At 37.6% G+C, this 16,303-nt stretch overlaps 1 protein-coding gene across 2 annotated transcripts in view; it reads left to right on the top strand.

The window, feature by feature from the left end:
* Nucleotides 1-14,799, top strand: part of LOC123520762 — a 79,107-nt gene extending 64,308 nt beyond the window's left edge. Inside the window, exons 3-5 of one of the 2 annotated variants that reach the window (XM_045283326.1) lie at nt 2,239-3,194; nt 3,354-3,564; nt 14,237-14,799. In XM_045283326.1, the coding sequence (XP_045139261.1) occupies nt 2,239-3,194; nt 3,354-3,564; nt 14,237-14,364 (1,295 nt within the window). In that variant the 3' untranslated portion in view covers nt 14,365-14,799. The remainder of the gene's footprint in view (nt 1-2,238; nt 3,195-3,353; nt 3,565-14,236) is intronic. The other variant, XM_045283325.1, reaches the window with a different exon arrangement.
* Nucleotides 14,800-16,303: the final 1,504 nt, after the last annotated feature.

The following is a 16,303-nucleotide window of genomic DNA, read 5'->3' as shown; positions in this document are numbered from 1 at the left end:
CGTAACTCGAGTTTCTGTACATTTCAAAGCATATTATCGAGTTTTCAACCAATCATTGTTTATGGTCATTCAGGTAAGTTAAAGGTTATATTGTTATATTATTTACAACTATATAGGAATATGAAACACAAGTTTGTTTTTGTTGTTGATTAGGGCCACGAACGCGAAGAACTGCAGGTTGCCGAGAGGGGTGGCCCTGAGGCCGCCAGGAAGGTGGGCAGGTCGAATGTTGTGACGCCCAGGGCAGACAGCTGGGAGCGTAGTGCAGTGCGGTGGGAGTAGAAGCGTGGGCAGCGGGACAGGAAATGCAATAGGAAAGGGCAATAGGGATCAGCAGACAGGCACAGACGGTGCAAGTGAGCTGCGAATGTCATGTGGCCCAGGCGAAGGCTCCGGAGTTGTTATTGTTGTGATGGATGCGCGAACCCTCAAGGTCGTCAACCTCCCCGTTGTCATGGTAATGGGCTTCCCATTTTCTTCTTCACTCCCTCACACACAGCTGCTGCCTCCCTTCTCATGTCTTTAATTACGTCCTCTTTTTCTTGTAACATAATGGTTTTCCTTTTCTTAGCATCACTGCTGTCACTAAGGAGTTTTCTCTTTGGTGCCATTGAGCAAGATACTAAGAACTTGAGTCAGTAAATGCAGAAGTAGGATAACACACTTGCCAGGGGCGACGGTGTGGTAAAACTGAGGCAGGGTGTTATTGTATTCAAGCGTGAGGCGGGCAGTGTGACGGGTAACCACCAACAATAACAATAAATCCTGCGCTTTACGATTTATAAATTTTCAATTTTTTTAATCTTAAATTGCCTTATGGTGGACTGACGTAACTATGAGTTTGACGTAACTTGAGACCGACGTAACCAGGGACTTTACTGTATACATATATATATATATATATATATATATATATATATATATATATATATATATATATATATATATATATATATATATATATTAGTTTAAGCTTGGTAGTGTAATGAAGTTGTACTAATGTTTAGTTTAGCTGGTAGATTGCTGCTGTGGTGAAGAGAGTTGATGATGGTTGTTGTGGTGGGGAGGAGGATATTTTGGTAAACCACTAAGCACAGTACATTACTAAACAAAAGATTTACTTATAATTCAGAACGTTGTTTTAATGTGTAATTATATTTGTATCTGTTTACTGAATTTTGGGTCTGAGAACCCCATTTAAGGTGGGTTTTTCAAAATTATCAATTGATTGCTTTATTTTACCAATATCCTAGGTCTTGAAATGCAGAAAAGTTTTGTAGTACACAGTCAATCTCATGTTTAAGGTTGTTTAAGGTTTAAGTGATGAATTGTGGCTGTGACAGTATGACAGTCAACTAGTGAGTAACGTAGATAATAGCAGTGACAATGTTTCCCCCTTATTTCTCTCTCTCTCTCTCTCTCTCTCTCTCTCTCTCTCTCTCTCTCTTAGTTCAGTACATTGAGCTGCATAGCTATTTCTTTATCTTTATTCACCTCATCAATCATCATTGAGTATCTGTACTAATAACATTTCTAATTAATAAAAATAGCCATTTTAATGGTAGTAGCAATATAATGTGGATTAAAGCACTTCATCAATGCTTTTAGAATATAATCCAGTGTAAAACTAGGGATTCACTGGAGAGAGGTATCTGTTTGGATGAATGATGCACAGTTGACTACCGTTTGAGAGTTGAATTATGGCAGTGACAGCCAGGAACTAACATTGAAAATGCCCAGCAACTATCTCTCTGTCTCTCTCTAATGTGGATTATAGCACTTCTTGTGTTTATCTTATTTATGTAACATTTGTTTTATTACTTAAAGCAATAACTGCATTTACATATATTTCATGATTTTATGGCTTTTAGGGAGCATTTGTATAAAGGTTTTGGAATGCATCATTATTTCTTGTATCAATCCTCAAATCTGTGACATGATTGATTACTTTCCGATTGGATTTTCAAGAACCAATGAATCAGAGAATACCTGTAAAATAATAACAATAATATTCATAATAATAATAATAATAATAATAATAAAAAGAAGAATAAGAAGAAAAAGAATTTTAACAATAATAATATGAATAAGAAAAAGAAAAGAAAATGAACTCAACATATATACAAATGAATGCTGCTATACCATTTTGGTTGTTAGTTGAGTATGCTAGTCACCCCTTGTATACCATCACAAACTAAGCAACATAGAAATATTCAAAATAAAATTTTCCACTTTCAGAATGTCTGGACTGTACACTGCCTGGATTTCTTCATGGTCAAAAGCCAAAGAAGAACTATTCACCTCCAGTATATGTCACAATACACACATGCCCTTCAGTCCTCTCATCACGAGCTGTTAGAAATACTGAGATCTCTCTTAGTGATGATGAGTTCATCAGCCTCAAGACCTACAATGATGCTCTAGAAAATATTACAACAGAGTCCATTTCTCACACTGACCATAGACCTACATTTTCTGCCATTGATGCTACTATGGAACAAAATACATCTTCTCTTTATACAAATTTTACATATTTATTGCCAAATATTTCTTCCCAAGACAATCAAGCTCAAGGAAGAAAAATTCATTCCTCTGTTTCTACTCTTGAAACAGGAAACCCACAATATGAAGAAAACACTACAAGCTTTTCAATCTGTATCAATAATGGCACTTCATGCCAAAAAAGCATTATTGAAGAGAAAACTCATATAAACATGACAAAAGTTCAAATTCCTGATTATTCAAACAATTTAGACACCAGAAACATAAGAGTCATTGATAATATTCCACTGAGGACTACTGTAACTCCATATACAAATGAATCACAGATCACAAAAATATATTTTACTGAATTTCTAAATTCATCATTATCACAACAAAATGATACTCAAGTGAATAATACAAATGATTTAATAAACAAAACCAAATCAACTTCAATAAGACTGTATTATAATAATGAAAAGCAACATGGAAGAGCACCCACTAACAAAGACCAATTCCTTCCATCTGAACAACAATATACTATAACCTACTGGATGTTTTATCCCTACAACAGAGGCAAAAATGTATGCACTATTAATCTTGGATTCTTTGGAAAAATGTTCAAGATAAAAATAAATGGTGTGTGCTATGGTGAGGAAATTACTTTGGGAAACCATGTTGGAGACTGGGAGCATGTATCCATTAAATTTAAAGTAAGCAATAATGAGAGCAGCTGTATTAAAACTAAAAGATATTTTGAATATTTGAACATATATTATCTATTATAGAATGAATAAACATTGAAATGTTTAAAAACAAAACATTCTCATACAACAATAAAAGGTTGATTTAATTTTTATTCAAAATTGCAGGGTAGTGAGCCGACTCATATGTACGTGTCAGCCCATACTTTTGGGGCTTACTACACTTATGATGCCAAAAACCATAGGTTTATCTATGAAGATGAAGACACAAGAGAGGGCATTTCCATGTCACCAGTTTATCCCAAAATTATTCACTTTGCAGGATCTCATCCTATTCTTTATTCAGCAAAAGGATCTCATGGTTTATGGGGAGCTGAAGGTAAGTGTATTGCTTTCCATATTCATGATTTATTATCATTGTAAAATCAATTATATTTTCTATAATAAAAATAATAATATTACTATTACTGTTTTTATTATTATTATTATTATTATTAATTATCATTATCAGTGTTGAGTTGCTGCTGTGAAGGTTTGGGTGCACTACTTGCCCATGTAAAAAATCTATTCATATTATAGATTGAATTAAAGCAATGGCAGAAAATTATTATACAGGCAACCCCGCTTAACGAAGGGGTTACATTCCTAAAAAACCCTTTGTTAAGCGAAACTTCATTAAGCAAACCGATTATAACAAGTTTAACCCCTGACTTAAACTTCCATTGAGAGTAAACAAAGCAAGAGTGCATCATAGTACAGTGAAAGGTTTAATGAAAGTAAAAATTATAAAGTTAAACATTTAGGCAGTTTAATTTGTGAAAGGTTTAATGAAAGTAAAAACTATGAAGTTAAACATTTAGGCAGTTTAATTTAAGTCATTATAATGTACACTAATGTATGTATGTATGGACATAACTTTATAATGTTAATGATCTTAAATTTATGAAGGGAGGGAGAGTGAAATGGGAAAGACACTAACCAGCAACCTGTTGAATGTAAACAAAGGGTGCATCATTGTATCACATACAAAACTTATGTACCACATTTCCACAAGGCTTTCCATTTTATCCATTGTATAGTCATGAGTTCAGGTGGTTCTTTTAGCTTGCAAGGAAGATACAGTCTCACCAGCCTTCTTAATAGAGTCTGCTGACTTGAAAATAGTAGAGACAGTAGATGGAGTCAAGATGGTGGTGAGCAATGCTATTAGTTTTCTCACCTCTCTTGTGTCTGTGAATAATATCCAGCTTCACTTCGAGAGTAAGAGACTTCCTGGTCTTCTTAGCAATGCTAAACGACATTACAGGGCATTTTGGTGGTAAATTGAGTGAGGGAAAACGAGCTGCTGCTGACGCTGTTATTGTTTTGAACAGGGAGAGTGAGTGGTGCATGTGTTGTCCACGAGAGGCGCTGGTGTATTCCAAAGCCTGTCGGCTTGCGTGATACGGCGGTGCTTTCAAACTTAGAAAAAATTACTTAAATAAAACTTCGTTAAAGCAAGTTTGGTGTTCGTTAAATGAACAGATGGTAGTAAAATGAAACCTTCATTGTAGTGAAATTTCGTTGTGTGAACCTTCGTTAAGCAGGGGTTGCCTATATTTCTAAATCTGCTTGAGACAGGTCACTCAAAAATCTGAATAAAATATTTCCAGACTATATATGATATTTATTTATTTATCTTTTAATGTGTGTAGCTGAGGGTAATAAATACATGGATGTTCATCAATACAATGAATGCATAATGAATCAATGCTCAATGTTGATATTGTGGATAGAAGTACCTACAGTCTGCCTTTCTCCTTATTGAACATACATGTGTATAGTGGTGGTGAATTTGGTGGCAACAGCAGCAGCATGCCCTTCTCATAAAATTCATATCTCGGTGTATAGTGGCGCTGCTGATGATGATACCAGCAGCAGTAGCCACAGTCCACCTTTTCTCATTAAATTTGCATAACTGTGTATTGGTATAGGCAGCAACAGCAATCTGGCTTTCTCATTAAACTTGTTTCAGTATGTATAGTAGCAATGGCTGCAGGAGCAACAGGAACCACCCTCTTCTCACTAAAGTTGCATCACTGCATATGGCAGTGGTGGCAGCTGCAGCCTACCGTTTTCTTGAATTGAACTCACATTACTATGTACAGTAGCAGCAACAGCTACAACCCACCCTCACCCTTCTTCTCACCTAACTCTCATTACTGTGTATAGTAGCATAGCAGCAGCTACAGCTTGCTGCTTTCTTCACTAAACTCTCATTAATGTGTAAGGCAACACTGGCAGCGGTAGCAGTAGCCCTGCTTCTCTTCACAAAATTAGTATAGGTTGGACCTCCCAAATCCAGAATTCCATAATCCAGCAAATTCTACAATCAGCATAATTTTAATTTATGGGAATAATGTAAGTTTGCCAAAAGCACACTATGACGCAGCAGTGCATATCTTTTCTGTATCTCCTTCAGCATGAATATTTACTTCTACAGCTAACATTCTTGATCTTTTCCTTACCTCTAATCCTTCAGCTTATGCTGTTACCCTATCTTCTCCATTGGGCTCCTCCGATCACAATCTCATTCTGTATCTTTTCCTATTTCTCCAATCCCTCCCCAGAATCCCCCTAAGCGGAGGTGCCTATGGCGTTTTGCCTCTGCCAGTTGAGGTGACCTGAGGAGATATTACGCAGATTTTCCCTGAAATGATTACTTTTTCCATTTCAGAGACCCATCTCTTTGTAATGAATGCATAACAGAGGTGATAGTGTCTGTCATGGAGGAATACATTCCTCATTCTTTTCTCAATCTAAACCTTTTAAACCTTGGTTCAACACAGCCTGTTCTTGTACTATACATGACAGAGACGTTGCCCACAAAAGGTACTTAAGTCTTCCATCTCCTGAATCTAATGCACTTTATATTTCTGCCTGGAATCATGCCAAGTCTGTTCTTCAACTTGCCAAACACTCCTTCATAAATAGAATATGTCAAAATCTTTCAAACTCTAATTCCCCTCATGACTTCCGGTATCTGGCAAAAAACATTCCAATAACTTTAGTTCTTCATTCTTCTCTCCTTTATTTCATCCTGATGGCACCACTGCCATCTTATCTGTCTCTTAACCCCTTCAATACGGTGACGCCTACGTGGGCGTCATGAAGCCCCAGTAGCAAATACGGTGGCGCCCTCGTGAGCGTCATATTTCTTTTCTGAGCTTTCTTCAGTTCAGTTGTCCCGTATAGTGTGTTGGATATCAACTACACACGCCGTTTGCTGTCCTTGAAATCCTAGTGCTCCTCCCACCATCCTTGTCTCCACCAGTCACTAAAGATAAGCTACATGCGTCCCACCTTGTGTCTAAAATTACCCAATGGCATAGACTGTTCCCATCTCTCTCTCTCTCTCTCTCTCTCTCTCTCTCTCTCTCTCTCTCTCTCTCTCTCTCTCTCTCTCTCTCCATTCCCTCCTCCCCATCTCCCTTTCCTCCCTCCCCATCTCCCTTCCCTTCCTCCCTCTCGAAAGATAAGTTACATGCCTTGTAACATTCGTGAAAACACACACACACACACACACACACACACACACACACACACACACATAATGAGCAAATGATGTTGAGAGGGGAAAACTTAAGTAGAACTACAAGATCGCATAGTAAAAAGATAGCCAAGGGAATATGCTTGAAGGATGTGAAAAAATATAGTTTCCCACAAAGATGTGTGGAGGTGTGGAATGGTTTGAGTGAGGAGGTGGTGTCAGCGAGGAGTGTGCACAGTTTTAAAGGAAAGTTGGATGTGTGTAGATATGGAGATGGGGCCACACGAGTATGATACCCAGGCCCTGTAAAATTACAACTAGGTGAATACAACTAGGTGAATACACACACACACACAAATACAAAAACAACAAATTTTCTAATCTCTCTCTCTCTCTCTCTCTCTCTCTCTCTCTCTCTCTCTCTCTCTCTCTCTCTCTCTCTCTCCTCCCTTCGTTTCCCTCTCCCTTCCCTCCCTCCCCCTCTTCCTCTCAAAAGATAAGCTACATGTGTCCCGCTTGTCTAAAATATTAGCAAATATCACACTCTCTCTCTCTCTCTTTTTCTCCGGAGAGAAGCGTCCACTTTCCTCTTCGAAGGCGATATAGTGACTAAAAAATAGCAGCATAATACACAAAAACGACAAGTATGACAAGCTTGCACGAGTTTCCAGCGGCTTGGGCACTACTACCGTATATCATACAAGCGGGCTTTTTTAACATCCGGCGCGAAGGGGTTAAGCTGAACTCTTCTCTCAAACCTTTGCTAAAAAATCCATCTTGGATGATTCTGGGCTTGTCCCTCCCTCTCCTCCTCCATCTAACTATTTCATGTCAAAATTTTTCGTAATGATGTTTTCCATGCACTCACTGGCCTAAACCCTTGGAAAGTTTATGGACTTGATGGGTCCCTCTTACTGTGCTCAAAAACTGTGTTTGCACCATACCTGGCCAAACTCTTTCAACTATGCCTTTCCTTCTTGCTGGAAGTTTGCCTAAATTCAGCTCGTTCCTTAAAAGGGTGACCATTCTAATCCCTCTAACTACCGTCCTATAGCCTTAATCTCTTGCGTGTCTAAAGTTTATGAATCTATCCTCAATTCTTAAACATCTGTCACTTCACAATCTTCTATCTGATCGCCAGTATGGCTTCCGTCAAAGCTGCTCTAATGGTGATCTTCTGGCATTCCTTACTGAGTCTTTTAGAGATTTCGGTGAAACTTTTGCTGTAGCGTTAGACATATCAAAAGCTTTTGATAGTCTGGCACAAAGCTTTGATTTCAAAACTGCCCTCATATGGTTTCTATCCTTCTCTTTAACACTTTATCTCCTCTCTGACACTTTATTTCAAGTTTCCTTTCCGACCATTCTATTGCAGCCGTTGTAGATGGCTACTGTTCTTCTCCTAAATTTATTAACAGTTGTTCCTCAGGGTTCTGTTCTATCACCTAGTCTCTTTCTATTATTTATTAATGACATTCTTAACCAAACTTCTTGCCCTATCCCCTCCTATGCTGATGATACCACCCTACATCTTTCCATGTCCTTTCAGAGATGTCCAACCCTTCAGGAAGTCAACAGATCATGCAAAGACGCCAAAGAATGCCTGACTTCTGAACTTTCTAAGATTTCTGACTAAGGCAGAGAAAACTTAGTAGTTTTCAATGCCTCAAAAACTCAATTCCTCCATCTATCAACTTGACACAACCTTCCAGACAACTATCCCCTCTTCTTCAATGACACTCAATTGTCTTCCTCTTTAACACTAAATATTTTTGGTCTGTCCTTTACTCATAATTTTAACTGGATATTTCACATCTCATCTCTTGCTAAAACAGCTTCTATGAAGTTAGGCATTCTGCAGCGTCTCCGCCAATTTTTCTCGCCCATCCAACTGCTAACTCTATAAAAGGGACTTATATTATTAGATAGGGTGGAATCAAAAGCTTTTCATTTCATGAACTCCCCTCCTCTGACTGACTGTCTTTAGCTTCTTCCTCACTGCCGAAATGTTGCATCCCTTTCTATCTTTTATTGTTATTTTCATGCTAAATACTCTATTGATCTTGCTAACTACATGCCTCCCCTCCTCCACAAGACCTCCTTCTTCCTCTCATCCCTATTCTGTCCAACCCTCTAATACAAGAGTTAACCAGTATTCTGAATCATTCATACCTTTCACTGGTAAACTCTGGAATTCCCTGCCTGTCTCTGTATTTCCATCTTCTTACAACTTAACTACCATTAAGAGAGAGGTGTCAAGACATTTGTGCCTGAATTTTGACTAATTCTTTTGATTCTTTCATGGAGACTACAATTCAAGTGGGCCTTTTTTTTTTTCTAATAAAGTAATACCTCAAGATACGAACGCCCCAACATAGGATTTTTTTTATATACGACGAAAAATTTCATGTAATTTACGCCTCGAAATACGAAGATATTTTTAAGATACGAACAGCCTTCAGTAGGTGGCACAGCGATCGCTCTGCTACCCACATCCACCCGAACATTCAGCCTGGGTTATGTATCATTATTCATCCCTTGTTTATGTATGAGTCTGTGCTCCTTGGCAGTGTGTATTTTTTCTTAAGTTTTGTGAGCTCAAGACCCTGTGATCATGGGTCCCATAAGTAAAAGTTTGGCGAGAAACACACAAAATAGCCTGTATTCACATACAGTTTAAACTTGGAAATTCAATAAACGAGTGAGTACAAATGGTGTTCTGCCCACAAGCAACTCTTCCTCTTTGCAATGCAAAAATGCAGAAATCTCTAGATGTTATGATTACCAAAACATCACAGGTTGAAAGAGGTAGTATCATTGGTGTACGTGGCCTTGCGTCCGATCGGGTTCAGTGGCCTTGGCTAGAACGATAGAAAACGGGCCCCTTGTATCCTCTCTCTCTCTCTCTCTCTCTCTCTCTCTCTCTCTCTCTCCTGTCGCCTGTTCTGATACCACTTTCATTCAAAACATGGCAAGAGACCCAACGTATAGAAGTAAGGCGCGCGGGAGGCAAATAAAGAATAAAAATCATATATCACTAAGCATTATTAACTTACTAGAAACAAAACTATAAGTTCAAAAGCAATAATACATTTAGTCACCTGGCTAAATTGAAACAAAGTATTCAAATATAAAAAAAGAGATTATAATTATACATCTAATGAATTATCTATTTGCTAAAGCCAGTATGATACCATAGTAGTTGTTACAGTCCTGAAAGGAGACTGTCAGGATTGCAACAACTACTGCAGTATAACACTACTCAGCGTACCAGGCTAGGTACTTGCCCATTTGTTCTTGATGTGTATCTGCAGTCACCTGCTGAAACACTAGAGACCTGAACAGTCTGGGTTCACACACTTGAAGTCAACAACTGACCGGATCCTAGCACTTCGCATACTGGTGGAGCGCCAACGTGAGTTTTGACAAGGGATGATTGCGGCCTAGGTTGGTCTCAAGAAGGCGTTTGATTCAATGCATCGAGACACTGGAATATTTTACATCTCCGTGGGATTACTGCAAGGATTATTGGTCTATTAACTGGCCTCTACTCTTGGACTATGAGTGCTGTGAAATGTGGAGGGGGAGTGTCCAGCTTCTTCTCCGTGAATAAGGGAGTGAGGCAGGGATGCATGCTTGCTCCGTCACTTTTCAACATTTGTATGGACTGGGTACTTGGCAGAGTTGTAGACCAAAGTCATAGTGAAGCATCTGCCGGCAATACTGAGATTACAGATATTGTTTTTGTGATGATGCAGTAATCTTTGCTGAGTCACTGGAGGTTCTGGTAATGGTTCTAGAGGCACTGCAACAGGATGCCCCTGAGACTTCAGTACAGTCTGTCCATGTGTATGGCGAGGACATTGAGATCTTGGATGATTTCACATACCTTGAGAGTGTACTGCGTAACGACAGTGGGTCGAGCCAGGAAGTTGTATGCAGATTGGCCTGGCCCATGACATTATGGACTTTTTTTTTTTTTTTTTCTTTTTTTTTTTTTTTTTTTTTTTTCTTTTTTTTTACGGTAAGGCCTATAGCGCCTGTAGGCACACTTGAAGAGTGTATGGGAAGTGCAGTTCAGCTTCCGCCCATTAGTGGCGCAGGCAATTTTATTTATAGTGGTACCCAAATTAGGGCCCATATCACCACCCAAGCTCATCATGAGTGTAACCACCTAGAACCTGGGTATCATGGTGATATGTAGGTAACTTTAAACCACTTGACAAATGGCAAAGTGTTTTAAGGCTGTACGTGGTGGGATTCGAACCTACGTGTGGACGTCTGCCCGATCCCACGCTCACCACCTTACCCACTATGCCACCGTCACTTGCTTCGGTGTTGTCGTTACTTGTGTAGACGGATGAAGATTTGGATCTTAAAGTCGCTGGTGATCCCTGTCTTACTCTACAGTTGTAAGACATGGTCATTGAACACCGATCTGAAAAGGCAAATTTATGTCTTTGGTACTAAATGCCTTCGCAGGATTATGTGGTACAGCTGGTATGGCTTTGTGTCAAATCAGCAATTGCTTCCTGAGACTATTTCGAGACTGATTACCAGCATAGACTGTCAATGCCAACAGCGACTATATGGGCATGTGGCACACTACCTGGAAGCCGATCCTGCATATGAGGTTGTCTCCAAAAGGGATAACCCAGCATGGAGGAGGCTAAGGAGACGTCCACAAAACTCATGGCTGCGGCAAGTCGAGCTGTGGCAAGTTGATGCCTCTTGCTGGGAGTTACTTGGCATGAGAAGAGAGCCTGCATGGAGACTCGCGAGATGTGACCGCCTGGAGTGGCGTCATAGGATAGGCAAAGCGACGTGCCCCCTGGCGTATGCCCGGCCCCCATGACTGATTGATTGATAAAGCCATGAATATCACAGCTGAATATCAGTATATTAAGCAGTAGTTTGGCAACTTTGACTGGTACAGCATACCAACTATGATCAAAATAAGTCACAGACACCTACAGACACATTGCCTGGGCACACAACCTGCTTATATGTGGATGGTTAGAAACATAATGAACAAAATGGCTAAAAATAATAATAATGAAGTTGATGCAAATAAGGAAGAAATTACCAACACAAATAATTACCAACCCTATTCTCTTTTTCTCCCTCTCTCCATATTTATACTCTTGTTTAGTATTCAGAGATCCAATTCCCCTTCATTCATACATTCATTATTAATATATTTAATGAAATAAACAATGAGTATAGTTTCATGGTGGTTGGTAGCAGTGTTTGTTTACCTTCAACTCAGCTGATTGAGCCACTCAGTTTAAACCATACTGCCTCTTGGTTCCATCACAGGCAACATGGAAAATTCTATGAAGAGAACAAGCCCTATTACTGCTGCAGAGTGTGATTTATTAAAAATATTATGAAGAGAACCAGCCCTATTACTGCTGCAGAGCATTATTTATTAATGGACTTGGTGAGCCAGGAAAAAGTGCTTCTAAATAAAAGTATAGATGGTAGTTTTGTCTGCCCTTGACACATGAGTGAATTGCTACCTCCTACAACTGTACAGGCTATGGGAAGAGAACAGTCCCCAAGCTATCTATATAAATGGGTACTTATCAAGCAATAAAGATCATAAGCTAAGTACAATTCTGATAGAAAACCTGGGAGATGGAGATGCGGTGATTGAATTGGGTGGTAGCGATGTTGTTGTTCTTGTTGTTGTTGTTGTTCCTACTTCCAGGGTATGCTTCCCATCACAATTTTTGTAAAGTAGGCTATTTGAGCAATAACCTATATACTTTTGTTTCTAAAATCTATTGGTTCATAAAAAAAGAAAATAATAACATATTTAGAAAAAATTTATACAAAGGTAATGATGAAGACATGGGTCCTGGTTTACCTTCGTGGCGAAGGTAAATCCTGCCTGATCGTTGCCTTCCAAACTGCGCTCTTAAGAATACAGATTTCTCTCAGATGGTATCCTTCAACTGATGAAGGTGAAAGGTAATGTTTAAGAACCCAGTTGAAAGCTACTCAGTGTGGTTCACACCAGAAGCAGCATGGGCACGTATGACATCATCGAGTCGAGTTGACCTGCGTCAAATTGAGTAAATTGCATTATCTAATCATATCTCCTTAAATATCAAGTTGCGTTAAATCAAAATCACGTTATTCAAACTCATGTTAATCAAGATTTGATTGTATCTCCATTTCTGCACTAAAGCTAAGGACTTGGGTGTAATGAACATATATTATGTACAAGCTTGGAGAGCCACAGTACATATCACAAGATTAGAGGCTATTCATTGACAGCAGTAAACATTTGTTGAAAATATAAAATGGTGAAGTAAATGTTGGAGAATATTTGTGATAATCAGTATGAGTGGCTTATTTTTCTTGATACGAAAATGGTGAATTTTTTTGTTTGTATATCAGTTTGGATTAACCAAACTCCTATATTTTCTATGCATGTGAGATAGTAGGAACACTACTCAGTATTATGGGAAGAAGGACTGGCCTGTATAGGAAGAATTGGTACCTTGCATATCAAGAAATGTCATTAGCAACCCTCTGGTGGACAGATAGGATACTCTTCCCACCACTGCATCAAGCTCAGCAGTTCACAAAAGCTTTTGACATGGATGGAGGCTGCATCACTTACTTGTCCCAGGCTTTTCTTAGATTGATCATAGAGAAGTTGAGAGCTGGCATCATTGATGATCCCCCAAGTCTGTCAGTTCACCAGATATCCAGAATAGGAAAACTCATGAACAAAGAGTAACTGGAAGCCTAAAAGACTTTGGCTTTGGTCATGAAGAACATTCTTGGAAACAGTAAGGACAGAAACTATGCAGAATTTGTCACCAATATGCTGACTACTTTGAGAAACCTTGGATACAAGATGAGCACCAAAATATTTGTATTACTTGTTCTCAAATATGGATCAGTTTCATGAGAATTTGGGATCCTTGAGGGACAAATCCTGGTTCCATCAGGAAATGAAAGAGATGGAGACCAGGTATCAGGGGCACTGGAATGCAGTCATGATGGCTGTTTACTGTTGGACTATGAAGAGATACATCCTTGATGCTGAGCATTCTAATATTTGAATAAATGAAAGTTCAAGCTCTGAATTTTCAACAAAGATGACGTAACATGCAATTTACATACACTTACCTTTATAAATCTCTACTGTTCAATTTACAGTAATCAAAGTTTGCAACATTTGATTAATAAGTTGTCCTAAAAAGCTATTTTTCTCTTATAAACCCACTTCATATGAAAATATAACAAGGATAAACTATTAATGTAATAAATGGAATGGGTTTAGTCGAAAGATTACAGGAAAAGAACAACAGTGCAAAAAATCTGATTTGATCAAGAAAATATACCATTTTGGGATTCAGCAATGCAAAACTGTACAAATCAGCAGAAAAATATAGACAAATTACAAAGAATGTAGTTTTGTAAGCCAGTGTTCTTTGTCCTTGGCAAATGTGAAGTACATACATAATGAAATGTGAGATCAGTAACCATTATTCTCCTTCAGGTACCAATCAGTACAACTCACTACCACTGCTGCAAGATGAAACGGGTAAAGGTACACCATGGAAAATATGGAAAAATCTAAAAATCATAGATGTGCAAGATCCACTATCAGTGCAACAACATGGGTAAATTAATATGATATTTCTTATACATAGATTAAATAAATTTTAGATTAAATGGACAAAATATTAGTTTTCAGACTTAACAGACATTGCACTAAAAAATACAATATATTTATTAATTTGCATACTATTAACATTCCATGCCTATTGAGTAATGAAATATCCAACAGTTAATAACACTTGTTGATATAGATGGTAGTGTACACCTGACCACCAATTGTGGGTGGAAGATACATGTTCAAATGTTTATGACCTCAATTTATATGTTTGTTCCTGACTTCTATTTCATGCTGGCAATTTTATTGAATTATATATGAAAATTCTTGATGCCAACACCAAGATCAACATTGTAATAAATCACAACTAATGATGTCTTCCTTTACCTATTAATGTGCTGAATCCAAATCAACTACATAACAATATTCCAAATGAAAATTATGACACATCAAATGGTGTTTCAGTATACAACAGTGAATTTAAATGAACATGAGTTATCTATATCTATCTATCTATCTATCTATCTATATATATATATATATATATATATATATATATATATATATATATATATATATATATATATATATATATATATATATATATATATATATATATATATATATATATATATATATATATATATATATATATATATATACAGTGGCCCCTCTACATATGAGATTAATTCATTTCTGGATTGAGCTCGTATCTAGAATTTCTTGTATCTCGAACAAATTTACCCCATAAGAAATAACTGAAAACCAATTAATCCGTTCCCGGCCTCCCAAAATCATCCAAGTTAACCCTAAATAACTATAAAACACATCTTCCGATTACTAAAAACACATTCAAATAGTAATTGAACATAAAAAAATACAATAATAAGATACACAAGATGATATTAACGAAATAAAATGCGAGTTTATTATGAGCACTTATCATGAAGGAAGTCAGCGGCGTTTAACGGAGGTGTATGCTTGGTGGTGGAGGAGTGAGGAAGGAGTGAGGGAACGAGAAGGAAGAGAAAAAAGTGGAACAAGTTTACCTAAAAATGATAAAGGCAAAAGACTAAAAATGATGTATACGAACATAGATGGGGTTTTATCAAGTAAATTAGAATTAAGAGATTACATAAGGAAAGAAAATCCAGATATTGTATGCCTGGCTGAAACAAAACTAAATAAGGCAATCAAAATAGACTTGGACAATAGGTGTAATGTATGGAGAAGAGACAGAGTGGGTAAAGGAGGAGGAGGAGTCATGATTATGTTTAGGAAAGAGATAGTGATAAATGAAATGGAATGTGGGGAAGGAAAAGAAGAAGTATTGTATATTAAGATGCATATTAATAAAAAAGAGATAACAATCATTGTAACCTATGTGCCACCAAAATCAAATTCATGGACCAATCAGGAATATAAAGACATGATAGAAAACACAATAAGGAGTCTAATGAGAAAAGAAAAAAGAAAAGTGATATTAGTAGGAGTTTTCAACTGTAAAGAAGTGGACTGGGAAAATTATGAAAGTGGTATGGGGGAAGAAGCCTGGGGAGAAAGATTCTTGAACCTAATGATAGACAATATGATGGACCAGAAAGTAAAGGAATACACAAAATTCAGAGGAAACGACGAGCCGGTGAGATTGGACCTAGTTTTTACAAGGGTATACAAATGAATGATGATATAAGATATAAGTGCCCATTGGGAAAGAGTGACCATGCAATATTAGAAATAGATATAGAAGAGGAAAGGAAGATAGAGACGATTCATACAAAGGAGACCGATTAAATTACAGAAAGGCTGATATTGAGAATCTCAAGAACTATTTTAAAACGTAGACTGGGAGGAGATGGAAAACTCAGAGACAATGCAAGACAAATATAACTTATTTTTGGAAATATACAAAACAGGAGTCAGGAATATGTCCCAAAATATAGACCTAAA

The sequence above is a fragment of the Portunus trituberculatus genome, chromosome 47 (genome assembly GCF_017591435.1).
Source record: "Portunus trituberculatus isolate SZX2019 chromosome 47, ASM1759143v1, whole genome shotgun sequence".
In the NCBI taxonomy this organism is placed as follows: domain Eukaryota; kingdom Metazoa; phylum Arthropoda; class Malacostraca; order Decapoda; family Portunidae; genus Portunus; species Portunus trituberculatus.
The sequence above is the reverse complement of the archived record's forward strand: the minus strand, read 5'-3'. Positions and strand labels throughout refer to the sequence as shown.